This window comes from Diuraphis noxia, unplaced genomic scaffold (assembly GCF_037042655.1).
Source record: "Diuraphis noxia isolate RWA-SAM2 unplaced genomic scaffold, SU_Dnox_SAM2 contig0004, whole genome shotgun sequence".
Taxonomy (NCBI): domain Eukaryota; kingdom Metazoa; phylum Arthropoda; class Insecta; order Hemiptera; family Aphididae; genus Diuraphis; species Diuraphis noxia.
Window position 1 is genome coordinate 3,547,419 of NW_028301714.1, and position 14,323 is coordinate 3,561,741.

Sequence of the window (14,323 nt, forward strand, 5' to 3'; positions counted from 1 at the left end):
AATCTGGTAAAAACAACGATAAAAAGCAATAAAAAGATTCATCTAAGAATTTGTTACACTAAAACATCTAAAACTACATACTAGGTCTACGACCCTTGATCTGTGTAAATACTGTGATAAAAAATAATAAATATTAACCAAATAAAAAAAACAACAACATTGTTTATTTTTTGGGCATTAACTTACTACAGCTTGCAATATCAGTTGTCCCGTCCTTAACACTTTACGTGATCGAGGTAAAACAGTGTAGCCAGCTATTTACGGCTGACTTGGATTCCCGTCCGTGACGTTTGCGAATTGCCGTACTGAAGCCATTGCCGCAGCGCGCCTGTGCGAACCGTGGTTGATCAAGAGACGGTGCGTAACGTAACAAGTAACAACTAACAACATTATAGGCCGGACTACAGATACATACAATAATTATTGTATAAATCTGTGGGCCGGACAGACCATCTTTATCTATTTTCTATGGTTGACACGGCCTGTACAACTTTACTGCACTAGCGCATGCGGCTTACCTCGAGGAGACCCGGACAGCGAACGTTTCGCACCGGCACGAATACGTCGGCTGTGGTCTACGAGATTTCCAGTGTTTTGGTAATGGCGTTCGGCGACAACAATAATATTAACGTTGCTCGTTAGTGAATTTGTTATGCATAATTCTGTTTAAGTATTAAACTTTAATCTATCTAGTATTAACACTTAATACATATTATGTGTCCTGTTATCGTTTTGTCGTAATCTGTTAGAAATTTGGAAGTTCGGTGTTAAATTCGGAATCATAGCATGTAATTACTACAACGGTCAACGGTCTTTATCATGCAAACATCGAAGACTCCGTTGTCATTGTCACTATAGTCTGTTTACCGTTTGCCGATGCTAAAAGTTATTGTTGTAACTTCGATAGATCCACTAAAATTTCCATCGTGTCAAGTCTGAAGTATTATGGCCATCTATTGTTGATTGATACGTTCGTTTACTACCAAGTTACCAAACGATCGATATCACCAGCAAGTATTGAGTTTGACCGATGAGTCCGTCGGTGATACCGTCGGACGGATTGAAAAACAATTGATTAAAAATGCTGTACGACGCTTAAGTTAAGGAACAACACTTAACGTACTAATTTCTACATTGATACTATAACTCTTTCAAATAGTAAGTTTTTTAAAAATGTATAGTGGATAGCTTAAAAAAATACAATTTTGGATTAGTTTATTCTTATTCTAAATAAGTTTGCCATTCAAAATTTAATAAACTATGAAATATATTATTCATTAAAGCTATCATTACCAGGGATGGGCAAGCTGGGCGATTGCCCAGGGCCCCGTTATATCATGGGCGCCTCCAGAGTTCAGATATTAGTTTTTCAACAATAGTGTTTGTAATTTAAATACTTAACCTGAACTAGATGGTGCATTAACTTTTATTGCAGAGGGCTCATAGTTATCTGAGATCGGCTCTGATTAAAACAATATTATATACTATATCTTTTCAATCTTCTATTGATTTAAAAAGTTGCCACTCTAAAGTTTGTTATCTTTATTTTTAGTATTGAAATTATTTTTTGTTAATATATCTCAATCTATAGATATCCAAAACAACAATATATATTTTTTGCCATTCTGGAGTGAAAATGTATTTTTTATAATATGGTTGATAAACTCAAATTTATTTGTACTAAAATATTGGTTTTAATAATGATGTTTTTGTAATTTTAGATAAGATGTCTTCTAATAAAAATACACCTAGAATTATGGTATTCAGACCCACATGGAAAGAATTTCAAAATTTTAGTAGCTATATTGAGTTAATGGAGTCACAAGGCGCTCATAAGGCTGGTGTAGCAAAAGTATGTTAAAATAAAAATTTAGGGTTTTTTTAAACAAATTTTTATTTTATTTTTATAATCCAATTTTTATATAAATATGTTATATAATTTGTTTATAATATATAGATAATCCATCTAATTGTTAATATTGGAAGCTTCTAATTGTGTCAGCCTCTAGGTTTGCTGTATCCGTTAGCATAAGGCCCAATGTAAACCGAGTCAGAAAATTTAGTGGCTGACAGCTATTAGTAGCTTTCAATATTAACAATAAGATGGCTATCTGTATATTATTAAATCAATGGTAATATTAATTGTGTAGGTTATTCCACCACCTGAATGGATACCAAGAAAAAAGAGTTATTATGAAGACGATATTATGAATTTGAAAATTCCAGCTCCAATATGTCAAGTAAAATGTACTTATAGCTTTTAATAAATTATGTCTAATAACTATTTTATTGATTTAGGTTGTTCAAGGCAAACAAGGGCTTTATCAACAACTTAATATACAAAAGAAACCTATGACAGTAGGAGATTACAAATCAATAGCAGAGTCTGATGAGTATAAAACACCTAACCATTTTGATTATGGGGATCTAGAAAGAAAATATTGGAAAAATATAATTTACAAATCCCCAATGTATGGTGCAGATGTATCTGGATCTATTACTGATAAAGATGTTACTGTATGTGTTACATTTATACATTAATTTTATCTCAAATATATATTTAAATTAAGTAAATAATTCTTTTTATTTAATTAAGGTTTGGAATATTAACAAACTGGGCACTATATTAGATTATGTAAATGAAGATTATGGTATTAGCATTGAAGGTGTCAATACAGCGTATCTGTATTTTGGTATGTGGAAAACCTCATTTGCATGGCATACTGAAGACATGGATTTATATAGTATAAACTATATACACGAAGGGTATCCGAAGACATGGTAAGATTATTTTTAAAATTTATTACAATACATTTGTAATAATTTGTAATTATACAATATTTTTAAATTGTATATATTTTGTTTTACTTAAGGTATGCCATACCTCCAGAACATGGTCGACGCCTAGAAAGATTAGCTAATGGCTTTTTTCCAACAGATGCTTCAACTTGCCCTGCTTTTCTTAGACATAAAATGACTGTTATATCTCCTCATATGTTAAAACAATATTCCATACCGTTTAATAAAGTAAATACTAAAGAATTATTAATTTTAAATTTAGATTAACAATACTTATGTTTTTTTTATGACCAATATTATAATTTGTTTCAGATAACACAAGAGCGAGGTGAATTTATGATAACTTTTCCCTTTGGTTATCATGCTGGTTTTAACCATGGCTTTAATATGGCTGAATCAACAAATTTTGCATCGCCACGTTGGGTGGAGTATGGGAAAAGAGCTTCACAGTGTCATTGCCGTCAGGATTCAGTGAAGATCAGTATGGATACATTTGTCAAACGTATACAACCTGAAAAGTATGAGTTATGGCTTCAAGGAAATGATATTGGTACCCATCCAGAAGATCCATCTCGTACATTAGCTGCACCGTTACCTAGTAAATGTGACATATTATGTAACAAGAAGTAAGTCAATTTTAACTGTCCAAAAATTAAAGAATGATTAAATTTGATTTTTAATGTTACAGCAATACAGGTATTCCAAAACTTTATATTGAAGCTGGTAGAAAACGACATCCTGTAACACATAAACTTTCAGATTCTGAATCGTCTAATAACACAACACTTGACAATAAAAGTTTAGATGTACCTTCATCAACAAGTCTACAAGAATTAGATGAAAAGGAATATGAAGAAGAACAACTCAATGATGAACAGAGAGAAGTAATGGAAGATATATGGCTAAAAGCTGATGAAATGGGTAAAATTTATACTGATCTTGCTGCCTCATTGATTATTTTTAATTAAATGGTTTTTTTAGATGTCACTGAAGTATCATATAATAATGGAAGATCAAGGCTTTTGAATAAAAATCAGTCAATCTTGGAAGATATAGAATTTACAAGTGATAGTGATTATTGCGATAGTTCAGAAAAAAGAAATGTCAAGAAAAGAAAGTCTAAGAAACGAGAATCAAAAAAGAATCCAAAATCTAAGAAAAAGAAAAATTCTAAATCTACTGAGAAAAAAATTATTCCTACTGATGAAACTATAAACCAGACGAGTTCAAAAGTCATTAGCTTCAACGAAAGTGATAATAGTGTTAAAAAAATAATAACCATATTACCGTTAAAAGCTGGGAATATTGGTTCTATGAATATTAATAGTATTACTGAAGAGACCCAAGTGAATAAAAATCTCAATAAAAGTATTAATGATTCAACAGTTTTCAACAATACTTCAAACAATGATTGTTTATTATCTAAAAAATGTGACAGTGTTAATAAAAAGGCTCATTCAAATGTAGTTATAATAAAACCATTACCACCAACTAACTTGGAGAAGCCTCCTAATTCATCTCTTACCAGTTCAAGTACCCATGTCAATAAAAAATATACGCCAGATGATATGACTCAAACTCTAATAAATATTAGAGCTTCCTTGAATAATTCAACTCTTGAATCAATACAAAAAACTCATGCAGAAGAATATGTAATTGACGGTATGTTTCAGTTAATTTCTACTTACATAAAAACAATCAGCAAATATTAAATTTACTATTTTCAAAAATGTTTTTACCGTACAATTTTTATTCATAGGTATACCAAATAATATATGTGATATGGTTAAAAATTGTTGCTCATTTGAGACTGAGCAACTATATAATGTATTTAGAAGTATAGATGATCCATATTGTTCATTGTGTATGATGTTCAATCGCCATCATAAGGTAATAGAAGATACATTTCTTAAGTTTATCAATTGTCATTATAAAGATTTAAATTTATCATTAATTATGATTAAAAAATAATTTTTCTGATGCCAATATACATTTTAGGATTATAAATTATTTTGAATTAACTAGATTTTGAAATTGTAATAAATATTTTATGTTTGAATGAATAGTTAACTTTCAACTTGGATTGGAAAGCAAGAGCAACTTCTTTCATGCATCCAAAGTTACCCGACTTACAGAAACCTAGCAAAGTGTTATTTAAAAATGCACTTTCTGGGGGTGACAGAGGTTTTAAGGCAGATCTTATAAGATGTGAAAAATGCTATTTGACAGTTCACAAAGTGTGTTATGGCATCAATGTAGACACAAGTAGACATTGGTTGTGTGATCGTTGCATGAAAAATAAGATGCTTGCTGTAAGTATATTATAAATTAATAAACTATGTAAAGTTGTGCAAGTACTCGACTAAAAATAATAATTCTCCAAGTCAAATACTCGTCTGCTATATTTTTATACTCGTCAATAAAAATATTCGATTTCAGTAGATTACTCAGCTGTCTAATTGGAAAAATATAAGATAGTTTGGAAACTCTGCGAGTGCGCTAAATTTCCAGTTTTTAAACATATTTTATTAAAAAGCCATAAACTTTAATTCCAAATACAATTGAATTAGAATTTTATAACCCTAAAATTTTGGATAGTTTGAATCTATATTAAATACCTAAACAATTCTTCATTTGGGTTAATCGGCCGCTAGGACCATCCCGTCTCATAACCAATTCTCCAGACATCTCTATTCATCGCCAAATCCTTCTAGTTTTCCGCCTCTTAAGTCTTCTACATCCCTCATTAACCATATCTTCCCATCTTAATTTTGGTCTAACCAAGGTTCTTTCCCTACTGAATTCTGTTCCAGCCCCATTCTTAGTAGAGAATATTGTCCCGCCCATCGCAACCTTCTTTTCTTGATCGTCTCTGCTAAGTTATTTTCATTAAAAATGTCTTGTAGTTCTCTATTTTTCATTCTCCACTCTCTTGTGCTGTCATCTTTTCTTGGATTGAAGATCTATCGTATATTTTCCTTTTTAGTATTAAGAACTTACTGGTCGTATTAGGTTGGTATACAAACGTCTCTTTATCTCTCTTGATAATGATCTTTTCCTTTTTTTTTGTTCATCACCACATAGAGACCGTATTTTTTTCATATGACTTAGCTTCCAAGCAGCATCGTTTATTTGTTAAAAATATTTACAACTTTGATCGGATCCCTGATGGCAGGAATAGTCTCCTTAGCGGATGCTGATTTATGCGCATATCCCATACCATCTGGGATCATACAATAATTGCAATTTGAAAGGGAATAAATGAGACACGTTTTTCTCCCTAACATGAAATGTATCCATTATAGGTTGATTTATTATGTCTCGTCAGGATTTTTGCGAATTGACCTAAGTCAGCTGCACTAGACGTCTCGTTCCCTGAGTCCTCTTCACAGACCGGTGGAGCCCGCACTCTTAGACTTCTTGTCCTTGTAACCCCTTTTCTCTATCCGGACCGAGTCCGCTACTCTTGAAGCCAGTTCTTGGCAGTTAATCCTCTGAGGCGTCCGTCGTTCGTCGAGCTCTCTCCTCTTCCTCTTCGAGGGTCAAGATCTTCTCCACTATTTTCTAGAAGATCCCGAGTGTCTCTTCAGCTTCATAAAGTGTGGTCGCCTTCTCTTGTTACTCAACCGCGAGGTTCTCGAAAACCGGTCCCCAATGTATCTCCTGCTCGTCTTTGACTTCCGGGGGGGGGGGGGGGTCCAAGCATTCGCAGAGCTCTGTGCGGAGGCAATTCCAGTTCTCTCAGTAGAAGATTGTATGCTCCGCATTGTATACAACGCATACAGCATGGGCTGGTGGCCCTGGCGAAGCGGTGTAAGTAGAACTGGAAGAATCCATGACCGGTAAGTACCTGTGTCAAGCGGTATGACTTAGGCACTATAATAAGGTTGTTCTGTTTTCCAATCTGATTATATCAGGTATCACTGGTATCAGACGGTGGGTCCCAGGTGGTCTTGTCCGCGCGAGTCCATCTCCTATACTACACCGCAATGGTTTCTTTACTCTCAAGTTTTTTAATTTTCAGCCGAGAAATGGAGGTGTCCTCGGATAGCCTAGTTTTAGTCCTGGTCTTCTCCTCAGCAATGAGATCTGCGGGTGGCATGCCAGCTAGTAGAAATACTGCTTCGTCGGAAACAGTTCTGTACGCCCTGATGGTCCTCAAGGCGGCTATTCTTTGTTGCCTCCCGAGATTCCGTCCGAATTGGTGGCGCTAATGGCGGATGTCCAGACTGGAACTGCGTAGAGGAGTTGGCTCTCCACCTTCTTTTTCACTGCCCTGCTCCGCTGATGTTGGGCATGAGCCTCGCTAGAGCGACTTTCTTTATAATGATCTAGAACTTAATAGTTTCACCAAACCATAATATACCCTATTTCTCGCTTGGGTTCTCGCGGCTACTTCTTTGGTGATATCATTTTTTTTTTCACTCAAATTTGAGCCAAGATATTTAAAATAATTAACCCTTTTAAATTAATTATCTTCAACATGTGATCCATCTAATTTTGTCTACTTATAATCATATATTCCATTATTTGTTCATTAATTTGTAGTCCTATTTCTGTGCTGCGTCATTGAGTCTTTCACAGAGCCGTTTTACTCCATCTTCAGATTTGTCCATAAACACTGTATTATAGACATATGTCAATCAGAGAATAGCCGAATTCCGGAGTTTTATTTCTTCGTGGGGTTCAATTTTCATCTCTTTTAAAACTTTTTTCAAAGTCAGATTGAAGAGAATAGGTGATGGAATCACCCTATCTAAAGCTGGATTTTACTGTAACTGGATCTGACTTTTATTTTGAAATTTTCCATGATGCTGATTGAGACTAAATTGATCAATTTCTGAGGAAAATCGAACTCTTCTAATATATTTATGAGTCTTTCCCTATGAATACTGTCGCATGCTTTTTGAAGTGAATGAATAACGTATTTATCTCTTTATCGAATTTCCTTGTTTTTTTTTAGATATAACTGTCCAATAATAAATATTTGGTCCGTCGTTGACTTCCCCGATCTAAAACCATCACGTGTTTTATTTGTTTTAAAATCTTGTTCTGTCCTTTCTAGCAAGTTACGTACAAATTTTCTTTTCTCACATCTTAAAATTGTATTTGTTTCTTTTCGTCATATGATAGAACGATTCTGTTTATCCCATTGTTCGTATCCTTAAACCATTCTTCACGATCAGCTTTTATTCTCTGTAGAGCTTTTCACGTATATTATTGAGCCAAACTTTCGATACATTTCTTTTTGTTCCTATTACTCTCGTCGCTACTGCTTCTATAGCATTTTTGACTTTATTCCATATTTCATTCACATCACTGGTATGTTTTATCTGCTTATCTTCAAAAATCTTCTTGGTTGTGCTGTTATAATCCCTGAGAATCTTCTTGTCTTCCAATTTATCCACGTCAACCTTATCATGGATGTTGCATTACATTTATTGTGCTTTTTTTAGCTTTATTGTTTTGATTTCTGTCAAAAAAATATTTAAGAAACATAGAATTAAACCGCCTTTCGAAAATCTAAAAAATAGTGGTAGGCATTAACAAATGATGACCAAATAAATATCTAAATAAATCAAGAAATTTTTTAGAAAATGTAGCTAAAAAGTTTAGGTCTTTATTTAAACAATAGCGTAAGAAATAGCGCACTACATTTTCAAAAATAGTGGCTTTAGCGATAGTGAACTACATTTTTGAGAGGAGTAGCAGTAGCATTAGCGTGCTACAAAAAACACTAACGTCCTGACCACGTCCAGTGTCCTTTTCCTATTTCAAAATTAATCAACTTCATACTGGTGTCATCCGAAGCTTCGTCTAGCCTATGTGTCCCAATCACCACTCTATACAGCGCTTCCTTGCCGATTTTAGTGTTAAGATCGCCTAGAACTATTTTAACATCACTAACTGCTGTAGCCATTATGTCTTCTAATGTAGAGTATAATTCTTCCTTCTCTTTATCGTCTTTTTCTTCGGTTGGTGCATGAGCGTTAATTACAACTATTCGAAAATCTCTGGTCCTGAGTGTTAATGTGGAGATTCTTGGGCTAATATCCCTGAAGTCCTTCAACTTGTGAATTATTGATTTATGTATCGCGATTCGCGAAACCAGTTCCTAATCTATGTTCTTGTTTGCTAAGTACTTCCGTTAATGATGTTTGTTTGAGATGATATACTAGATCCTGCATATTTCCATCTTCTTGCAGAGCTATACATCTGATTTTATACTTCTCTGCTACTCTTACTAAATTCAATGTTGCTCCTTATTTATAAAAAGTCCGTAAATTCTAAGTACTACAAAATAAATCCGATATCCTGTTTCCAGTTTTTTTTCCAAATAATCTATCCCGAAGCTTTATGTTTGAGTCCTGAACAAACGCTAAACCCCTAACCTGAAGGTGTCATTCCACACCATCCATTTAAGGTCAGCTTAGGGCTATTGTAATACGCCTCGCAATGTATTGGGCGATGGGAGCGCCACTATCTCTACGCCTCAGCTCGGGGCCCTGAGTTCACCAAACCCGTAACACTGATTGTCCCTTGAGGTCTAAATACCTATACAATAAGGAATTAAAAACATAGTACAAAAAATCGTAATTATTTGAAGTTACGAACAATATTGAATAAATTATTAAATGTTGGTATCAACAATTGGAACTATATTGTGGTAACTAATGGAGTTTATTAGGTTAACTATATGAGGTGTTCTGAATATATGTTTTTAAAATCTAAAACTGTTAATTTCTTGAAATCCTAATTATTTTTATTAAAAAAAAAAAAACAATCAACACAAAGTTAAAACTATGCAATCTTTGAGTATTTAGGAAATTCTAAAATAATTTATCAATTTGAGTACTTTGGCAATTTGAAATACTTGAAAGATTAATGCTTTTTTTTTTCTTTTGGTGTTGTCATATGGGAAGAGGGGGAGGGGGTGAACCGTTTACAAAACATTTATCCTAGTAAGATTAATACTTGTCTCAGTTGTCTCAACTTATTTCAAAAAGAGAATATTTGTGCAACAAACCAATTTATTAATTTGACCAAAAAAAAATAAAATAAAAAATAACGACGTTATTAAATTACACATTTTATTATTATTCAATTTAAGTTTTTTTCCTGTATTGATATGTTATATATCGTTCTATATAGAGGAAAAATATTGAATTCATAAAAACTAGCTACAATAAAGTCTTATAGTCTTATTAAGTATTGAAATTTATTTTTAGACTTGTGTGTACTGTCCATTAAAAGGAGGAGCTTTAAAAGAATTTAAATTCAATGTATGGTCTCATGCTGAATGTAATCTTCTTGTGCATGGCAGTAGTCCATTGACTTACAACACATTTTCAACAGACTTTTCAACCAACAAGAAGGTATAATATTTATATTCATTCTTGAGTTATGTTTAATTTTTACCTATATATATATTTTTTTTATCAGAAATAAGCCTCGGCTATTCAATATTTAAAATGCATTTGATATTTTACAGTGTGTTATATGCAATTTAACTTGTGGTAATTGTTTTCGTTGCTCTGAAGGCAATTGTGATGCTTGGTTCCATATTTCTTGTGGAATATTTGCTGGATTCGATTTTCAAATTAACCGAATGAACAAGCATATTTTAATCTTTTGCATAAATCATTGTCATGTTATGGATAAAGTAAGTTATTTCATACTGGTTGGTTATGGTAATTATTTTATGGTGAATGTTTCTATCTTTAGCAACCGGTTGTTCGTATAAACCAAAAAGTATGGGTCAGGCACTTGGAACATAGAAGAATCATTGAATGTAAAATTGTAAACATTAGTAAAGGTCCTATCTGCGTTATAAAATTCAGTGATGGTTCAATATCAGACAATATTGCAATAAATGAAATTAAGGTAATTTTATCTGTTACACTTTTTGCATTATTATTTAAATTTTTAGGTAACGCCTCTTATGTTAAATCACAAATTTATATTAAGATGCCTAAAGTATAAAATTTTATCTTTTGTCTGTCATTAGCACACCATTTTATTTTACATACATCTAGGTTGGATATTTAAATCATTTAACCTATCAACTTAAATCTTAAATTGACTGAATGACAGTATTTTTTTCAGATACAATTTTTAAGGTTTTTTAGTCATTTAATATTATATATAGTAATATTATATTTTTGTTATGTTAGTCGATTATTTAGTATTATAACAAAAATTGTTGGTTGTACCATTGTTATATTTATATATATATTTATATACTTATATTTGTAATCGATAAATATTTAGTTGATAATATACTTTATTGATTTATGTTGTTAGTAAAGATTGAATTAAATAAAAAAATCAAATGCCACTAATATTAACCTAGCGCTTAAGGAATTTTATTCTATCACACATGCATTTTATGACTTCATATTTTTTATTTTTAATATCTAAGCCCTTTTTTCATTAAATCCTGTCAAAAAAATTACAAAACATGAAGTAAATGAAATATTTCTAGTAACATGTTTATTTCCTCTAATATCCGTAAATCATTTTTTTTTAGAACTATACAGTCGATGATCTTCCGGCTATTAAGGAAGAAGTACTTTTAGAATCTGGTGAAAAAGGTTTGTTCCTGGGGTTAATTTATAAGACTATTTATTCAGTAAGTATGATTTATCTATTTTACATAATTTTTTATATCTTAAAATTAATGTTATTGTACATACCAGGTTATATATAATGATGGCACATCTGGTTATCTGCATCCTGAGGATATATACAGTGAAGATCATCAAGGAATGGCCCGTTTGAAAGTGCATGCCAAGCGTGGGTTAACTAAATATCTAAAAGAAAAGTAAATAATTGACATTTTTAAAATGTTTTAACTGTTTTATATTATAGTTTATTAAGTATTTCATTATGAGGACTTTGCCATATGATATGGCAAAAAATTATCATAATTGCCTGAATTATAAATTTATTTTCCTTTTTGTTTTAGAAAACTAACATGGTTACAGAAATTTAATAAATTATCCAGCATTTTAGAAATTGTAAGCAATTTATAATTAATATTTTTATCATTGACATTAATTTTTCTGGTTAAGTTCTTTAAATGTATATATTATATATATATATTAAATTATATAATGATAGTAATGTTCCTGCAGTTTTTTCGTCCCATAAATTGTAATTATTTTACATTCATATTAAATTTCAATATTTGTATAAATAATACTTTGTTCAAAATTACAATAAAATGTATTTTTTCATCAACTTAATAGTTTTGACGAAATTTGATAGTTTAATATGATCATTATTTATGTAAAATATTTTTATTATTTAATCAAAGTTTGTGTTATAGTTGTATTAATTTTAAATAATTATTCTTAACTGTCTATGTGTAATGTTGCATAATAATGTTTCTGTATATTTTAACGTAAAACAATTTTATTTTTGTTTGATAATATGATGAGTTTCAATATGATCTCACTATCTCAGATGGTAAATTATATATTTACAATTTGTTAGCTATCTCTATATATTTATATCAACCAATACTTAAGCTTTATTCGAGAACTGTAAAACAATGGTTGAAAAATCAATTTCATTAATTATTCTATTCATAGACATAAGATATAATAATGTATTATTGATTTTTATTTTTAAATTTGTTTAATTTAATTTTTATTGTATTAATAAGCACCTACTTGTGTAGTTGTGTTTTTCTCATGTATATTTTATTTTGAAATTTTTTTTTGTGTTCAACTATTGTAAAAATACAGAGACAACGCTTGAAATAAAAACAAAAACAAAAACAAAAAACAAAACTTTTTTTTACTCTAGAGTATTATTAAAAATGTTTATTTTGATTTAGGTGCTTTTCTTACAATATTACCATCTATAAAAGCATCTATTTCATGTTTATCATATCATGGAGTTAACTTTAAACTCATAAAAATTCAGCTCCAAATTTTTTTTTTTTATTAGAATAAGCTTCGGCAGCGGTGGCCATTGGCTGACATTGTTTACATTGATTTTATATAATTTTTTACATAGGTGATTTTGGTTTTTACATATTATTTTATAATATTTATTTACAATAAATTTTCAATTTCAGTTTCTTTTATGAAGTTTAGTGTCTGTTTGATGGCTGATACATTTGGACCTAATGATTGGTATAAAAATTCTGGGATGTTGTGTTTGGTTCTTGCATCTTCTGTTTGTCTGCATTCGACGAGTATATGTTTTATAATCAAGTGAACTCCGCATGTTGTGCACCTGGGTTGTTCTTCTTTGCTCATTAGGTAACCGTGTGTGAAGCGAGTATGTCCTATTCTTAGACGTGTTAATAATACTTCTTTTCTGTTAAGTTTGTTATGTTTTTCCAACGTTCTGTAGTTTGTTTTATTTCGTTAAGTTTGGTTTCTTTTTTTCACCATTTGTTTGACCATTTTTTTTCAATCGCAGCATTGATACAACTTAGTGTGTCTTCATAAGTACAGTATTTATCGCTTATTTCTAAGTTATGATTATTGGCTGCTTCCTGTGCTAGACAATCTACTTTTTCATTACCTTCTATGTTACTATGACCTGTTATCCAGACAATAGTTATTTCGTTTGGGTGGTCATTTATCGCTTCTATTATTTTTGATTTTAGACTATTATTGTTTCTATGGTTACTTAAACATTTTACGGAGCTTAGTGAGTCTGTAAATATGACGTAATTATAGAGTAGTTGAGAGTTTTTTTATATATTTTATAGCAGTGTATATCGCTAGCAATTCGGCGGAGAACATGCTGCAGTGATTATTTATTTATTTATTTTTTTGCTGAAAGTTGGGAGCGATGATAGCTATTCCGGTACCTTTTTCAGTTTTCGATGCGTCGGTATAGGTATGTTTATAACTGGGGAGTTCTTCAATAATTTCATAAAATAGTTGTTTGTATGTTAATGGTGTTGTGTTTTTTTTTTAATAACTAGCTAAGGATGTATTTAGGGATAATTTTTTATTTGACCATGGCGGAATATTTGGTATCTCATAGTTAATAATGTATTAGAGATTTATCTGGAAGACTTTTGAGAGTTTATTTATTCTTCTGTACATCGGATGTGTTAGTTTAACGTTGTTATTAAAGGTATTGTTGAGACGGAGGTTGAATATTGTGTGAAAGGTAGGTTTTTGATTATACATTGCATTTAAAGCGGCAAATTTGAGTAGTAATTTGTTTCGCCTATATTTTAAAGGCAGTTCACCGGCAATTATATATAATATGCTTTCTATTGGGCTACTTTTGAACGCTCCTAAACTTAATCTTAGGCCTGCATTGTGTATTATGTCTAGTATTTTAAGTATTGATTTTTTTGCTGTACTGTAAAAAAATGAGCCATAATCTATCACTGATCTGATAAGCGAATTGTGGATTAGAAGTAGTGTTTCTGTGTCCGCTCCCCAGTTTATATTTTCTAATATTTTTATTATGTTTAGTCTATTTTTCGTGCTTATTTTTATGTTATTTATATGTTTTTTCCATGTGAGCTTTTCATCAAAGGTTA

The 14,323-nt window shown here is 31.2% G+C and overlaps 1 protein-coding gene across 1 annotated transcript; it reads left to right on the forward strand.

The window, feature by feature from the left end:
- Positions 1-515: 515 nt before the first annotated feature.
- LOC107161984 (Lysine demethylase 4A) lies at positions 516-12,350 on the forward strand. Its single transcript, XM_015508655.2, has 17 exons — positions 516-1,158; positions 1,722-1,852; positions 2,151-2,240; positions 2,299-2,517; positions 2,597-2,781; positions 2,874-3,027; positions 3,112-3,425; positions 3,488-3,720; positions 3,781-4,461; positions 4,559-4,689; positions 4,866-5,111; positions 10,029-10,175; positions 10,292-10,462; positions 10,525-10,683; positions 11,330-11,431; positions 11,499-11,623; positions 11,768-12,350. The coding sequence occupies exons 2-17, from the start codon at positions 1,727-1,729 to the stop codon at positions 11,832-11,834; spliced, it is 3,150 nt and encodes a 1,049-aa protein (XP_015364141.2). The 5' UTR covers positions 516-1,158; positions 1,722-1,726; the 3' UTR covers positions 11,835-12,350.
- Positions 12,351-14,323: the final 1,973 nt, after the last annotated feature.

What these genes read in the sequence shown, in the direction of transcription:
- LOC107161984 (XM_015508655.2), top strand. Translation starts at nt 1,727, where the DNA reads ATGTCTTCTAATAAAAATACACCTAGAATTATGGTATTCAGACCCACA. An exon ending in ATTCCATACCGTTTAATAAA is followed by an intron (nt 3,028 to 3,111) that starts GTAAATACTAAA and finishes AATTTGTTTCAG; the next exon opens with ATAACACAAGAGCGAGGTGA. An exon ending in GACATATTATGTAACAAGAA is followed by an intron (nt 3,426 to 3,487) that starts GTAAGTCAATTT and finishes TTAATGTTACAG; the next exon opens with CAATACAGGTATTCCAAAAC.